Below are 16,681 nucleotides of genomic sequence, written 5' to 3'. Positions count from 1 at the left end.
GAATTAAGAGCCTCGGGGGCTCTTAAGCATCCCCGGAGCCTTAAGCGATGAAGGGACAAGCTAGCCAGCTTGGCGAGGGGGAAAAGCGATCCCGCTCCGTTCAGGCTGTGCGCCCCACGGAAGGGAAGGCGCCGAGTGGGGCAGGCGTAGCCACTCGCCGGCCACATGGGGCGGAGGGGGTTGAGGTGGGGAAGGAGTTCTCTTCTCTTTTGGGGGGGAGAGGTTCGTTTCCTTTCGCTTTGGCAAGACCTCGTCGTCCCGGTTCACGAGTGGGGCAGCGATGCTCCTGGCGAGCGGACGTTTTAACCTGTGCCAACAAATAACCTAGAACTAATAATATAAGTAGACAAATCCGCCTTCTCTTTCTCTCCCTCTCCTTCCTTCTCTCCCTCTCCTTTTTTCTCTCCTTCCCTCTTTCTCCCTCCCCTCTCCTTCCCCCTCTCCCCTTCTTTCCCTCTCTCTTTCCTTCCCTCCTTCTCTCTCTATGTCTCTCTCTCCCTCTTTCCCTCCCTCTCTCCTTCTCTCCCTCCTCTCTCTCTATGTCTCTCTACCTCCATTCCCCTCACCCCCTCTCTCCTTCCCCCCTCTCCTTTCCTCCCTCCTTCTCTCTCTCTCTCTTCCTCTCTCCTTCTCTCTCTCTATGTCTCCCTCCCTCCCCCCCCTCTCCTTTGGGCATGGCAAATCAGAGGCACTGGGGAAGCCATCGGGCAGTGGGATCTAGCGGCATTTACGCCTTGCTCAGCCAGGTTAGCCGGGGCGAACCACCTGAGAAACGAGCCGCATTCCTCATAAGGTTTTCCCTCCAGGTAAATTCCCTTTCTTTTCTTTTTTTCTTTTCTTTTTCTCTCCCCCTCCCCCACGCGCCCTTCCACACGCCGCCGCGTTCCATTTTGCTGCCCAGGGCTGCCTCCGAGCCTCGTCGTTGGGGTGAGGATCAGGCCACGGCCTCGGGAGAAGGAGCCAGGCGAGAAGCATTTCCAGCTTGACAGGAGGTAAACCGAGGCATGGGGAAAGAAGCTGGAAAGGGGAGTCCGAAGAAACCCAGCGAGGAGAAGCAGGACTTGGAAGGCCAGCTGCAAATTTGGTGGTGGTGGTGGTAGGACGCCTCCTCCTTGGGAAAAGGAGGGGGGAGCGCCCTAGAAGATGGGGAGGGGGGAAAGGAGGGAGAGAAGGGCCCCTCACCTGAAAAAGTCGTTCTTGCAGTAGAGCTTGCCTTCCCGCGAGAAGCATTTCTCGGTGAGGTTACATTTGCACTCGCAACATTGCACGCATTTGATGTGCCAGGCCCGATCCAGGACGTTGAGCAAGAAGCGGTCCAAGATGGGTCGCTCGCACCCGGCGCAATGCACCATCATCGCCGCGGCCGGACAGGGGGAATGGCTGCGCCGCCCAGCCGCTCCGCTGCGCCGCCCGCGGCCGTCGCCTCCTCCTCCTCCTCCTCCTTCTCTCCCTCTGGGCGCGCTCGGGCTTCCTCGCCTTCTCCCCTCTGTCTCCTGCGCGCTTTCCTGGGCCGAGCTTGGCTTCCCGGGCGGCTTCAGCGCGGTATGCCCGTCCGTCCGTCCCCGGGGGCGGCGGGGTAGGGAGGTGGCTGGCAAGGCCCAGGCGCGGCGGTGGTCTTCGGCCGGTCCCCTCCTTCGCCGGCGCGCCGCTGGCTGGCCGGGACTCGATCCCACTTTTGCGCTGCTCCCATCGCCCAGCTTTGTCTTGAGGCTTTAGTAATTCGCGCACCCTTATTCAGATTTGGTGACGTGGGGCGCCACGTCGGGCGGGCGGCGGCCAATGGCGAGCCGGTGGCCATGGCAACCCCTTAATTTATAGCATATCTAAATTGGCTCCAGCCTGACGCTTGGCACAGAGGGGGAAAAAGGAGGCAGCTCCATTGTGGAGGGGCGAGATTCGCACCTGACGCGCCGAGGTACTCCGTGAGTAGTTTTGCCTGCCGAAGTGGCCGCGCTGGCGGGGCCGGGCGGGGGCGCAACGGCCAGGCGGGTGGGAAGATGGGCTGGGGGGGTCTCCTCTTAAGCCACCTCGCCCTCACCCAGAGTCAAAGAAACCCTCCTGCCCATTTCGTTGAAAAAAACACCCAAAGCATCAGGTGGGGAGGGATGGAGAGTGCGGGGGTCTCCACGCATCCACCGTCCGGGGGGGTGGGAAAGGTTTGCTCCCGCTTGTGGACGCAGGTCTGGCGTGGCTCGCCCGGGAGAGACCTGCGCTAGAACAAGATCGCAGCCTCGAAACTTTGCTTGGGTCCTTCCTGGCCGCCGGCCTGCTTGGTGTGGGTGCGCGCGTACTGATTGTGGCGTGGAGAAAGGAACGGAGTCGAATTTGGGGGTTCCCTTTAATTGAAATCCCTCCCCCCCCCGCGCCAAGAAAAAACCCTATCCAGGTGTCCAAAGACAAGAGACGCGCGATATTCCTCCGCTGATCTTCATCTTCACCCCTTCATTTCCGACCTCGGGAATTGCAGAGGCGCGCGTGGGCGGAAGTGTAGGAAAAGTAAGGAAGAGGAGAGGGGGCGTGGGGGGGGAGGGAGAAAACAAGCAAGAAAGAAAAAAAGAAAGAAAGACCCGAAGCAAAATTAGTTCACCAATGGACCTCAGAACGAGAGAGAGGGAGAGGGAGAAGATGGAGAGAGAGAGAAAGAGAGGAAAGAAAGATCTGAGGCAAAATTAGCTCGCCAATGGACCCTCAGAACGAGAAGGGAGAGGGAGAAGATGGAGAGAGAAAGAAAGAAGGAAGGAAGGAAGGAAGGAAGGAAGGAAAGAAAGAAAGAAAGAAAGAAAGAAAGAAAGAAAGAAAGAAAGAAAGAAAGAAAGAAAGATCCCAGGCAAAATTAGCTCGTGAATGGGCCTCAAAACGAACTGGATACCCTTAAAAAAACGTTTTCAGAACAACAAAAAATCCAAGTACACGTCAATTTAATGGAGGGAGGGGCGAGGGGCGAGAGTGTTGTGATCTAGAGAGCTTTGTGTATCCGTTCGGGAGGTAGAAGGTTACCAATTCTATGCCAACTCTGGATATAGAAGCGACCGTGTGAATATTAGATCCGTGAGGTCGGAACGAAGGGCGAAATGCCGGGGGACGTCGAAAGCCGAGAGGGTCTTTACGCCCGTTTGTTTTTATTCCCTCGCACGCCCCTTCACACCCCGGGGGCTTTAAAGCCCCTTGGGGCATCGCCTCCCGCCTCCTTTTCCGAAGTAGGAAAAAAAAAGGATACCCTGCGCAAGGCGTGCGTAACTGGGGTTGCCTCTCTACAACCTTCGCCAGACGCTCAGATGTTCCCGTTTGCGGCCAGAGTTTGCTAGGTTGGATCTCTCTCTCTCTCTCTCTCTCTCTCTCTCTCTCTCTCTCTCTCTCTCTCTCTCTCTCTCTCTCTCTCTCTCTCTCTCTCTCTCTCTCTCTCTCTCTCTCTCTCTCTCTCTCTCTCTCTCTCTCTCTCTCCCTCCCTCCCTCCCTCCCTCCCTCCCTCCCTCCCTCTCTCTCTCTCTCTCTCCTCCCTCTCTCTGTCTCTCTCTCTGTGTCTATCTTTTTTTTCTCTCTCTCACTCACTCTCTCTGTTTCTCTTTCTCTCTGTGTGTGTGTCTGTCTGTTTGTCTGTCTCTCTTTCTCTCTCTCTGTTTCTCTCTGTGTGTCTGTCTGTCTCTGTTTCTCTCTCTCTCTTTCCCTCTCTCTCTCTGTCTCCCTCTCTCCCCCATTCCACCAATTCCGGGTGGGGCATGGGAGTGGCGGGAGGGGGAGACCACGACAGCGGCTCCAAGGGGACCGTGCGGGCGGTTGCCTAGGAATTTAGGAAGGGAGTTTGGTATTTTTCTCTTCGCCCTTCCCGCCTTTGTCATGCGAGGTGCCGGGATAATGGACCCGGGGTTGTGGGGGGGGGGGGGGACGGGACAGGAGAGATTAACTTATAAGGTTTTCTCCTTTCTTTCTTCTCCATCCTCCGCTCCCCTCACCCCCCCTCTCGCTTAGTTCTCCCAAAACCTCCGGGAAGTAAATACATAGTTAATCATTTCATTGAGTCCCATAATGAAGAAGACTCTGTCCTTCCCGCCCCCCCCCCCCGCCTCCTATTTGTAAGACAACATTGGAAGTGTGTTGGGGGGCGGGGAAGGGGGACAAGGCGTGCTGAGAAAGCCCCGCGGGGTTCCTTGCCTCTCCCGTGGTGGACTTCTTGGAAAGAAGGGGAAAGAAATAAAAAAAGTTAAGAATGTAGAAAGAGAAAATATCTCACCCCCTGCTCCCATCCCGCTATCCCATCCCGCGCCAGGTAAAAGAAGATGAAATAAAAACGTGACCAACTCTATATCAAAGGCCTTTGTTTGCCTACTGCGGGGGGGGGGGGGGTGTGATCTGAATTTAGAAATCCTTTCTCTTTCTTTTAAATAAGAGCACACTGGTAAATTGAAAGAAATCGACAATGATCCCTCTTAAATAATGACTGCTCCCCCTCCCACCCCCGTTGTGGGGAGCGATTTTCAGATGAAGTCGGAACAAAGGGAAAAAAAGAAAAGTAGAAAGGTGAGAGGAAGGAAGGGGGGGGAGGAAGTTGGAGAAAGAAACGAAGGAAGAAGAGGTGGATAGAGGGAGGGAGGGAGAAAAATGTTGGAGAGAGAAAGGAATGAAGAAGGGATGGCTAGAGGGAGGGAGGGAGGGAGGATGGAGGAGGAGAAAGGGAGGGAGGGAGGAAGGAAGGAAAGAAGGAAGGAGATGGAGGAAAGGAAAAGAATAGAAAGGAAAAAGAAAGGTAGACAGTTGAAAGGAAGAAAGGGGAAAGGAAGGAGATCAATGGATCAAGATGGGAAGAGAAATTTTGAAAAGAGAGAGGGGAAGAGAGAAACAAAAGAAGGACAAAAGGGGTATAAAAGAAAGAGGGATGGGGTGGGGGGAGGAAAGGGAAGAGGAAGAAAGGAAAGGAAAAGAGGAAAGGAAGGAGAAAAGGGAGAAAGGAAAAGAAAGGCAAAAGGCAAGGGACAGATTGGGATTTCCCCCCCAGACTTTGGTATAGGTGGAATAAGAAGGGAAGGCCCAAAGGCACCCACCCCCTCCCACTTAGGGAGGGGGGCTGTCCGTGATGGAAGCATAATGATTCTTTCTGGACTCAATAAGCCCAACCAATTGGTTCGAAACAAAAGACTGCTGGAGGGGGGAGCGGGCGGGCGGGCGGGGGGTTATATGCAAACTTATACCCAAGAGAGTGAGGGGCGGCATGCAACAACCCAGCGACCACCGAGCCCCCTCCCTGCAGTCTTTTGTACTTAGGCCAAACCACTTTGGAGTCTGTTCTGTAGGTAGAGGACTCCCCTTCCCCTCCCTCGCTTCACTCTCTCCTCCCTTTCTCTCCTTATCTTTCTCTCTTTTCTTTCCTTCCTTCCTTCCTCCCTCCCTTTACTTTCCTCCCTCCCCTTTTCCTTCCTTCTTTCTCCCTCCTTCATGCCTCCCTTTTCCTTCCTCTCTCTTCTTTCCTTCCTAATTCCTCCCTGCCTTCCCTCGCCCCTTCCGTCCTCCCTCCCTCCCTCCCTTTTTTTCTTCCTCTTTTCCTTCCTTCCTTCTTCACTCCCTTCCTCCCTTTTTCTTTCCTCCCTCCCCCTTTCCTTCCTCTCTCCCCCCCTTTTCCTTCCTTCTTCCCTCCCTCCCTTCATTCCCTCCATCATCTTTTTTCTTCCTGTCTTCCCCCCTTTTCCTTCCTTCTTTTCTCCCTCCCTCTCTTCCAGCCTCTCTCCGTGTCCAATTTCAAACCATACTTTTGAAAAGATCATTCTAACTTTCACCAAACACGGTTATAAAATTCACCAGGCCATCATCATCAAATAATCAAAACAAAAATGTTCCACTTTGGTCAACGAAATTGAGAAAAAGAAGTATATATTTAAACCAATGCTAACCCCCACCCCCCAACAGACACCCCCTCCCCGAGACAGGAATATAACTAGCCAGTCCTTCTACTAAAAAAGGGGGAAACTATTCCTTCAAGAAAACGCAACCGCACTTTTAAATCCATTTATATCAATGCTCTTTTCCTTTCTTTTCTCTTTTCTTTTCTGTTTTTCCTTTTCTTTTTCTTTCCTTTCCTTTTTTCTTTCCTTTCCTTTTCTCTCCCTCCCTCCCTTCTTTCCTTCTGTTTTTTTCCTTCCTTCCTTCCTTTCTTATTTTCTTTCTTTCTTTCTCTCCTTCCTCCTCTTCTTCCTGTTTCCCAATATACCGTTGATCTATTTATTCTGATCGAATCCCTACTAACTTAGATTTCCCTCCACGGCTTGGGATGGCGCTTTGAAGGAACCGAATTCCTCTCTTTTCTCGACTTCTCACGTAGTTCCGGATCCCGGGATCTTCTCCGAAATTTTCGGGTCCGAAACGTCAAAAGAAATTCCCTCCGAGAAACGTTTTCCGCTGCGACCAGAAGAGCGCCCAAATTTCGCCCCGGCCAAACGCCGTTTCCGCCGCTCTAGATTTTGCGCGGCGTGACAGTTCGGTGGTGAGTGGGGAAAAACCAACTAACCGCAGCCTGGTTCGGAGACTCTTTTTTTGGAAGGAAGCGCGCTTCTCCGTTTTCTTTTCGCTTGTCTTCTACACGCGAAGAGCTCCTCTTTAACCCTTCTCTTGCACGTGTGAACGCATCGAATCAGAAGCCCAATTTCTTCCGCCCGACAAAGGTTTCGCCTCCTGGATTTCTATTGATCGAGGCAGATTATAGAGACCCCCACTCCGCTAGCCGCAATGGGAGGGGGGGGGGGGCTCCGAAATCAAAGGAGAGAAAACCCATTTCAGGACTGTAAGAAAGGATTCCTCCCGTTCCCCACCCTCACCCCTTCCGCAAGCAACGCCGCAGCTTGGAAAGGGCGCTCGGTGTTGGGACCCCTGGGCTACCCTGCAGTGGATCTGCTCTGATATGTGGAGGGGAGAAATACGGCCGTAGGGAAGATCAATAATTCGTGGCGTAGGTCCCCCCCCCCTTCCCCGGGATTCGCAGCTCTGAGCGTTTTGTCTGGACAGTTTGGCACCGCTTTTAATCCGGGCGTTTATGCTTTCTGATCCCCTGCACGCGCGCGCCCGTTTTCCCCGGTGGTGGCCAAAAAGGGAGGGGGGGGCAACGGAGAGCGTCCTTTGATACATCATTGACACTCCCCCTCCCTCTCCCCAATCAGACTTATTTAGAAATCGGTACTACGGATTTGGGGGGAATTGACTTCCTCCATCAGCCCCGGGAGTTAAAATGTTCTCTCTCTCACTCACACACACACCCGGCAGTTTTTCATCCTTCAGAAAGGATGGGGAGGTATTTTTTTAACCCATCCCTCACTTAATCAGGAGAGGATTTCCCTCTCCTCCTCCCCCCCGCCCACGTTTTCAGGCCCTCCCTCCTCTGTTTCAAAGTTTAGATCAGAAGGTCCCCATAAACAGAACGAATATGGTCGGGATTCGATTCGATTCCTCACATTTTCCTTCTATAGCGGAAAATGCATTTTTTTTAAAAAAATATCTCTTATTCCTGGTTTTAAACAGCCAGAAAGAAAGGGAAGGGCAGAGAGGAAAGAGAATAGAAAAAGAAAGGAGGGAGACTGGGAAGAAGGCAGGGAAGAAGGAAGGTAGGAGCGCAAAAGAGAGAGGAAGGAAGAAAGGAAAGAAAGAAAGAAAGAATGAAAGAAAGAAAGTTGGTAGGGTGGAAGGAGTGAAAGGGAGAGAGAGTAAAAGAAAGAAAGAAAGAAAGAAAGAAAGAAAGAAAGAAAGAAAGAAAGAAAGAAAGAAAGAAAGTTGGTAGGGTGGAAGGAGTGTAAGGGAGAGAGAGTAAAAGAAAGAAGAGAAAAAAGAAAGAAATGGAAGGAGGGAAAGGAGAAACGGAAATTACAAAGTAGAAAAGAAAAGACAAAAGGAAATAAGAAAAACGAAACATAGAAAAGGCGATTAGACAAAAAAAATAGGAGAAAGAAGGTAGGGAGAAGTAATAAAGGAACGATGGAGGAAAAAAAGAAAAAAAAGAAAGGCGGGGGAGAGAATGGGTGAGGAAAAAAAGAGCGAAAACGGGAGAAAGCAATAGAAGAAGGGAAAGAAGAAAGGAGGGAAGGAAGAAAAAAAAGTAGAGTCTTTGGCTACCATTTTCCAGCCCGGTCGCACGCTGGCCGCCTCAACCTCCCCCTACCATCCCAGCGCCCCCTCCCCACAAACCTTGGCTCTTCCTCCGACGCCCCTTTCCCCGCCAAACACCTGGGTGGGTAGGTTTTCCCAAGCGCGGCAAAGCACCCGGTCCGGGGGGAGAGAGGCGGGGGGGGGGGCGCCTGCGCCTCTTCTCGCTTGATGGCGCACCGTGGGTGGAATTTTACCCCGCTATACAATACAATACAATACAATAGCAGAGTTGGAAGGGACCTTGGAGGTCTTCTAGTCCCACCCGCTGCCTAGGCAGGAAACCCTATACCGTTTCATGTTCTGGTTATGTTCTGGTTATTATTATTTCAACCAAATAAATAAATAAAAATCAAACGAAAGCCCCCAAAGGCTCCGGAGGGGAAAGAGACGAGAAAGCAGCCACCCACCTTCGGAAAGAGATTTTTGGGGAGAGGGGGGGGGGGGGCGCCAGGCGTCAGAGGGATCCTAAAGCAACGGAGGCTGCGTCTGTTTTTCAATCCGTTAAGTGTGGGAGCTGGGCGATTTCCCCCCGGACTTTTCTAATTAATGACCTCCGCTCTCTTCCGAGTCCAAATTATTTTCTCTTCCCCCCCCAGCCCGCCTCCCCTCCCCAACCTTCACAGCCCCCTCCCCTAAAAAAAAACCCTTCCAAAGTAAATCCCAGGGAAAGGGGGAACGCCTCGTGATTGGGGCAGAAGGTGGAGGGGGGGGAAGGTAGAAAAAGGAAACGGGGAGGATCGTCGAGGGGCTGGAAGTCCCAGATCTTTGGGGTCTTGCTACGAATAGGACCCGCCGGAGAGAGGGGACAAAACTGGCCGTTTTTTGCGGAACTGCAGAGGCTTTCTTCGGAATTCCGTCCTGGGAGCGCCCTGGGGGAGTCTTTTTGATTTATATGCCGCCTGGCGCTCCTCGAGGAGAAGAGGCGGCGGTGTGAAACGCTCCCCCCATTCCCACTCCCACACACCCCCACCCCAGTTTGTGCGTGTCCCTGTGCGCACGCGCCCGTCGGACGGAGGATTCGTGGTCTCTCGGATTTCACGCACACAAAGGGCTTGAAATGAATTGGCTCTCGGTTTATGCTATTCTGCCCTGTCCTCTCCTCTCCTCTCCCCCGCTCTCTCTTTACCTCTCTCTTTCCTATTCTATCATCTATATATCTGCCTATGCATCTATTATCCTATTTATTTCTTTCCTTCCTTCCTTTTTCCTTGTTATCTAGCTATTATCCCATCCTATCCTTTCATCCCATCCATCCCCCATCTCTCTCTCCTATTCTATCATCTATGTATATGTCTATTTATGCATCTATTATCCTACTTTCTTTCTTTCTCTGCCTCTCTTCTCTCTCTCTCTCTCCTTCTCTCTCTCTCTCTCCTATTCTATCATCTATGTATATGTCTATTTATGCATCTATTATCCTACTTTCTCTCTCTCTCTCTCTCTCTCTCTCTCTCTCTCTCTCTCTCTCCTATTCTATCATCTATGTATATGTCTATCTATGCATCTATTATCCTATTTTCTTTCTTTTTCTTTCCTTTGTATTTCTTTCTTTCTTTCTTTCTATTATCCTATCCTATCCTACCCATCCCATCCCATCCCATCCAATACAATCCATCCACCCCCTCTCTTTCCCCCCCTCTATTCTATCATCCATCATCTATCTATATATCTATGTATTTATTATCCTTCTTCCTTCCTTCCTTCCTTCCTTCCTTCCTTCCTTCCTTCCTTCCTTCCTTCCTTCCTATTATCCTATCCTATCCATCTCATCCCATCCATCCTCTCTCTCTGTCTCTCTCTGTCTCTCTGTCTCTGTCTCTGTCTCTCTCCCCGCCTCCTATATCTATCTATCTCCTTAGCATTTTAATTAGGAACGCCGCTTTATTTCTTAGGCGCTCACAAAGCAGTTGCCACCAGGATCCGTTCCACGCACTGATTTTTGGGGGGACTCCTCTCCTAACTAAACGCATCCTAGCCCCGGGGCACTAAGGCCGCCCCCTCTTCCAAACCCCGCCACTAACCCGTGGTTGACACCAGATCTCCCTCGCTGCCTTCTAGATCTTCTAGAACCGACCGGGTTACTGGCAGGCAAATAAACTCCCCCCTAATGTCACTCTCCGTGCGGATTTGGCAGAGGCAGAGGCGGGCGGGGGGGGGGGGAGGCAACCGAAGAAAATATAGAGAAGGGAAGGCACGATTAAGTTCTTTTGCGTTTCCTCATTAAAAGCTCCTTTGTGGGGCGGCGGGGAAGTAAGGGGTGGTGGGAGAAGATAGAGGGCGAGGTGTGTGTGTGTGTGTGTGTGTGTGTGTGTGTGTTAAACATTAAACAAGCGCACCAAACCCAGCACGGTTCCTTCTTCAGCCGGGGCTGCGGGCTCCTTCTAAGCGGCCTACGTTACAAATTGTAAATTTAAATTGCACGTCGGATTCATTACCGCCTCCCTTTGATTTCAGTCAGCCGTGAAAATTGTACAGCTTCACTACTGAGAAAGTGTTGTGTCGCAAAGAGCAGCGGCCTAATCAGGCGCTCCCCGCCCCCCCTCGCCCTCCTCCCCAAGTTCCCCCCACCCCACTCCCACCCCCCATCCCTCTCTCTCTTTCTCTCTCTTTCTCTCTTTCTCATCCACACAAAAGTGTAATTACTTTGTTTTGGGTGTAAATATAACCTATGGTACAAAAAGTCCGAGTGAGCCTTGAATTCATTACAGGGGCGTTTCAAGAGGGATTGGGTTCGAAAATAATGCTTCGAATGAATGAATGAAAGGGAGGGAGGGAGGGAGGAAGAAAAGAAGAAAAGGGAGCTGCAAAACACCAGCATTCCTGTTATTGGGGGAAGGAAGGAAGGAAGGAAGGAAGGAAGGAAGGAAGGAAGGAAGGAAGGAAGGAAGGAAGGAAGGAAGGAAGGGAGATTTTTAAAAAAAAGCAAAACTACATCGCATCGTTTTTATTTAATTTCTGGAGCAGGAAGGAGAAAGAAATTCTTTCTCCAAGTGTGGGTCAAGATATTTTTGCACAACCCTTCAGAAAAGAGATGTTCCCAAAGACACACGTTTTCTTTCTTTCTTTCTTTCTTTCTTTCTTTCTTTCTTTCTTTCTTTCCTTCCTTCCTTTCTCTTCCTTCCTTCCTTCCTTCCTTCCTTCCCTGTTTTCGTTTTTGTTCTGAAGGTTAGTCTTGGAATAAATTAAACCCAGTCCCAGCTTTATCGCTTTCCAAATCGAGGCAAGACCCTTGTTCCTCCCACCCCACTCCCGGGGCCCCTTTCAGAAGCACCCTCGCCGTAGGCACGACGCCAAGGCCGCCTTTCCTCTTGCAAAGCCGGGGCGGGATGCTAAATGGTGTAACTGACAAATAACGCGTGTTCTCTCACCCCTCTCTCGCCCGCGTGGTTCCCATCTGTTGAGTCGCAAGTCTGTCTCGGTCACCCGGCAAAGCCGAATCACTGAACCGAATGATAGGGACGAGTTGACATACTCATCCATACGCGCAAACACACGCAATTCCCCTTAAAGTTTCCAACTTTTGCAGAAGTTTCGAAGCAGCCCAAGAGGTGGCTCTTATTCTTATTTTCAAATCCTTTAAAACTCGTCCCTGCCCGCCTTTGATCGGAATGGATCTTGTCTACCCAATCTTTCAGTATTTGGTCCAAGGAAAGGCCTCCTTCCCGGGATCAATTGCCAGCGGGCCAAATGAGAACTCGGGCCTAAACCCAGCCCGAACCTCATCCGGGGGGACAAGGAAAGGAAGTTAGAAAAGCCAAATGCGGCAGGAAATAATAATAATAATAATAATAATAATAATAATAATAATAATAATAATAATAATAATAATAATAATAATAATAATAATAATAATAATATAATGATGATGATGATGATTTGATAGATGTTTTAGGCCTTTCAGGGAGAAAAGCAGGGATTTTGATTTCGTGCATGGTGAAAGAAAGAAGGAAGGAAAGAAAGAAGGAAAGAAAGAGACAGAAGAAAGAAAGAAGGAAGGAAAGAAAGAAAGAAAGAGCAAGTAAGGAAGGCAGGAAGGGAGGGAGGGAGAAGGAAGGAAGAGAAAGAAAAAATAAAGGAAAGAAAAAAGAAAGATTTCTGAAGTAATTCCCTTCTATGCAAAGCATTGAGCATTGAGCTGTTTATCAATCTTCCGCGCTAAGAAATTTCCCACGGGCGCAATTTGATCCTACAGCTAATCGGAAGAGTGAAGTGTGCGTGTGCATGCGTGGGTAGAGTGTGGGTAAGGTACAGAAAAAAAAGGGAAGCAAACGCCCGAGAGTTTTCGCCTCGAAATCCCCCCTTTCTGCTCTCCAGGGGACCAATTGCCTGAGGGAATCAGAGTCTTGCCCCCATCTTCTTTCGACACCTCTCCTCCCCACAACCGGAGGCTGCCTGAGGGGTCTCCTCTTGAGCTGGCCAAAAGGGGAGGGGGCGGCGGCTAAGAAACCCTGCTAATTAATAGAGTCATTAAGGGGGCCTTGTTCTTACCCACCCAAAACAAATAAAACAGGTTGGAGGGCAAGGAAGGGCAAAGGGAGTCCAAGAATTAGTCAGCCCTTCTCTTTTCGGACTTCCATCCGCCCTCTTCCTCAAATCAATCCTTTCCTTCCTTCCTTCCCTCCTTCCCTCTCTCCTTCCTTCCCTGCTTTCATCCCTCCCTCCTTCCCTCCCTCCTTTCTTCCTCCCTTCTTTCCTTGCTCCTTCCCTCCTTTCTTCCTTCTCCTTTCCTCCCTCTCTCCTTCCTTCCCTGCTTCCCTCCTTCCCTCCCTCCTTCTCTTTTCCTCCCTCCCTCCTTCTTCCCTCCCTCCCTCCCTCCCTCCCTCCCTCCCTCAATCCTTTCCCTCTCTTCTTTCTTCCATCCCTCCACCTTCCTTCCTTCTTTCCTTCCTTCCTTCCATCCCTATCTTCCTCCTTTCCATCTCCCCCCCTCTCCCTTTCTCTTCCCTTCCCTTCCCCCTTTGTCCTTCCCCTTTCTTTCAGCTTCATAACCCCCCCACCCCCCACCAGCTTGGAGGGCAAGGAATAAGAGAGGATGGAGGGGGTGGGGGAGAAGAAAGCTCAGGCCCGGACCACGGAGCCCTGCACACGGAGCCCGTGTTCCAGTGGTGCCGGAGAGGGGGGGAAAATAGCTGCTGTGAAGAAATCAGGTGTGGTTGGAAAAGGAGAGGAGGGTGGAGGCTTTAAAAAAACGAATGCATCCTCCCCTTCCCCTGGTGACTGACAGGTTGGGATATGCTACGAATCTGACCTACATTGGGAAGCTTAGGGGGCCAAGGGGGCTTCTGCCCAAATCTTCCCCGTATCTGGAGCTTGAGCCTACTGGGAATGCAAACCCCGTGGGGTTCCTGAATACAAGGAAAGGAGGAAGATAGGGATGGAGGAAGGAAAGAAGGAAGCAAGGTAGGGATGAAGGAAGGCGGGAAGGTGGAGGGATGGAAGAAGGAAGGGAAGGAGGGAAGAAAGAAGAGAGGGAGGGAAGCAGGAGGGAGGGAGGAAAAGAGAAGGAGGGAAGGAAGGACGGAAGCAGGGAAGGAAGGAGAGAGGGTGGAAAGGAGAAGGAAGAAAGGAAGGAGGGAGGGAGTGAAGGAACGAGGAAGGAAAGAAGGAAGGTAGGAAGGAAGGAGGGAGGGGGGGACAAAAGCAGGGAAGGAAGGAGAGAGGGAGGAAAGGAGAAGGGAGGGAGGGTCCTATGTGTTGGGTGCTCATTTTGTCTTAATTTTAAGAGTTATCCCTTTCCTTTTTGTTTTTCTTCAGGTCAGAGAGGGAGAAAGGAGCAACTGCCCTCTCTTTTCTCAACCGGATGGATCAACCATGACATGACGCAAGTCAACTCAAGCCAAGTTGACTTGGCATGGACTCCCTTCTTAGATTCACCCAATCCATTCAAGGCAGGTTAACAGTCATAAAAGCACAGGGCTTACACAACATGACTTGCTCAGGTAAATCAACCCCATTATGGCTTAAGAAGAAAGACAGCCACATGCAACATGCTATGACCATGAGTAGGTTTCGACAGCTTGCTGAGCACCCCATGGGAATCCATGTTGTCTTGAGGCCAGCCCCTGAAACGTTGGGGGGTGGGGTGGGGGATGTCACACACCCTTGTATTTAGAATCCCCTTATGGGGTTCCTGAATATCCCTTCATGTGTTCTGGACTAGGTACTCTGAATAGTGGCTCAGTGGCTAAGATGCTGAGCTTGTCGATCAGAAACGTCAGCAGTTCAAATCCCTACGGAGTGAGCTCCCGTGACTTGTCCCAGCTTCTGCCAACACAGCAGTTCGAAAGCATGTAAAAAATGCAAGTAGAAAAACAAGAACCACCTTTGGTGGGAAGGGAACAGCGTTCCCTGCGCCTTCGGTGTTGAGTCATACCGGCCACATGACCACGGAGACGTCTTCGGACAGCGCTGGCTCTTCGGCTTTGAAACGGAGATGAGCACCGCCCCCTAGAGTCAGGAACGACTAGCACATATGTGCGAGGGGAACCTTTATCTTTAGGTACTCTGAGATCCAACAGCCAAAGACGAACCTCTGGCCTTCTCAACATCTGTACAGTCCCATTAATGTTGACCAGAGTTATTTTAACACAACCTACCACATGGTTTTCAGAAGAGAAACCCAAGTGAGGTCCTAATAAAAAAAATTCTTGCAAGAAAACAACCCTCAGAAGTCCTATAAATGTTTCAAGGGAAACTTGCTCCCTGTTCAATTTGAAAGGTTCTCTTGAACCAACCACTGTTGATTCCGTTTCAGAGCCAAAAATTCCTGAAACGTTCCTTCTGCCTTTGGGGGCTATTTCCCCACCTGCTTGTTGGAAAATAAATGGTTTTCAACCTCCCTTTTCTGCTGACAGTGCAATTCTTGAGCTGGCATCACATGAGTACAGCTGTGAAGAGCAAAGTTGACTCTGTGGAGATTGGGGTTGGCTAGCTAGAGAATAGAATAACAGAGTTGGAAGGGACCATAGAGGTCTTCTAGTCCAACCCCCTGCCTAGGCAGGAAACCCATCATCACTTCAGACAAATGGATATCCAACATCTTCTTAAAAACTTCCAGTGTTGGAGCATTCACAACTTCTGGAGGCCAGTTGTTCCACTGATTAATCGTTCTCAGTGTCAGGAAATTTCTCCTTAGTTCTAAGTTGCTTCTCTCCTTGATTAGTTTTCACCCATTGCTTCTTGTTCTACCCTCAGGTACCTTGGAAAATAGTTTGAATCCCTCTTCTTTGTGGCAAAGAAGGTCCACACGACACTTCGAATCCAAAAACAGTCTCATGTTCGCTCAACGTTAATGCGCTGTGTCAAAACATCTTATCTTTTTTTTTAATGGATCATTGAGTCCTGCAAGCACAGAAAATCTTCTGTAAATCTTGGGCGAATAAGATTAAGCACATTATGAAGATGCAACCCCCGAACAGATACGTGTCCAGATTCTGAGTTGCTCCAAACCTGAACAGTTGTTGCATTTTATCCAATGCATCCTGTTATCCTTCCAAAAAGGTCATCCGATTGGATTTCCCTTCCTTCCTTATTCCTGGTTCAATCCCCCGTCAGCCAGGTTAAGGATCTCTCTTGGGATTCCAAACCCCTCCTTGAAGGTAATCGATACACACGTTCCAGAACAATCAAGACAAAGGAAACAAGACAAGGATCCCTGAACAACAGGGGTTGTGTGTCTGTGTGTGTGTGTGTGATATTCCCTGAGACCGAAATGTTGGCGGAATATTCATTGAATGGAGCTGTAATCAGTTCTTTGTAGCAATAAATTGGAAGGCGACACAGATTGCCAGGCATTCCTGGAGACAGAACAGGTGTGTATAGAGACAAAAGATGCAAATTCTTCCTCAATTAAAGCGTCCTTTTATTAATTCTCATTGTGTCTTTTCGACTAGTGTTGGTTTGAAAGAAGTGAACAGCTGATGGAGATGTTTATTAAAAACATTCCCAACTCGCTTTCTTTTTTCTTCTTCTTTTTTTGCCTCCAATCCCGAAGCTCTGCCGAAAAAAGAAACTTTCCATTCTGCTTAGCAATTCTGCTTTTTTAAGGGGAAAAAAAATTCTTTAGGAAGGGAAGAACGGTTCGTGTTTAAGTAGAGTTGTTGGGCTGTGCCTGGGAAAAATCCACAAATTGTGGCTAAAGGTTTCGTGGTCATCAGATGCATTCCTTGGTCCAGTGTCCAAGAAAGGAAGAGTTTTATAGAAATAATCAGGTAAGGAGACCTTGGTGCTCTATTGCAGATGTTTCATTATCCCAACTAGGTAGCACCATTGGTGCTAGTAGTAGCAACATGGTAGTAGCAGCACTGATATTACCTAGTTTGGGCCATGAAAGGTTTGCAAGAGGGCACCAAGGAGCCCACAGTCACCATCCTCCTCCTCCTCCTCCTCCTCCTCCTCCTCCTCCTCCTCCTCCTCCTCCTCACCCCCCCGCCTCCACCTCAGTTTCCTCTTCCTCTCCTTCTTCTTCTTCCTCCTCCTCCTCCTTCTTCCTCCTCCTCTCCCCTCCTCCTCTTCTTCCTTCTCCTTCTCCTTTTCTCCCCCTTCTCTCGGCACACCACACTCC

General features: G+C 50.2%; 1 protein-coding gene and 1 long non-coding RNA gene across 3 annotated transcripts in view; one reads left to right on the top strand and one right to left on the bottom strand.

The window, feature by feature from the left end:
• The window catches only part of LOC309398906 (LIM/homeobox protein Lhx5), a 42,594-nt gene extending 40,922 nt beyond the window's left edge, over positions 1-1,672 (bottom strand). Inside the window, exon 1 of one of the 2 annotated variants that reach the window (XM_081966203.1) lies at positions 1,183-1,672. In XM_081966203.1, coding sequence (XP_081822329.1) covers positions 1,183-1,355 — 173 coding nt within the window. In that variant the 5' untranslated portion in view covers positions 1,356-1,672. The remainder of the gene's footprint in view (positions 1-1,182) is intronic. The other variant, XM_081966205.1, reaches the window with a different exon arrangement.
• A 181-nt stretch (positions 1,673-1,853) lies between these two features.
• On the top strand, positions 1,854-15,117 carry LOC309398908. The gene is made up of 3 exons (XR_014176464.1): positions 1,854-1,922; positions 13,873-14,720; positions 14,790-15,117. It is a non-coding gene; the product is annotated as an uncharacterized lncRNA (long non-coding RNA).
• Positions 15,118-16,681: the final 1,564 nt, after the last annotated feature.

Source organism: Natrix helvetica (assembly GCF_964273705.1).
Source record: "Natrix helvetica genome assembly, chromosome: 14".
Classification (NCBI taxonomy): domain Eukaryota; kingdom Metazoa; phylum Chordata; class Lepidosauria; order Squamata; family Natricidae; genus Natrix; species Natrix helvetica.
This window is presented reverse-complemented; position numbering and strand designations above follow the sequence as displayed.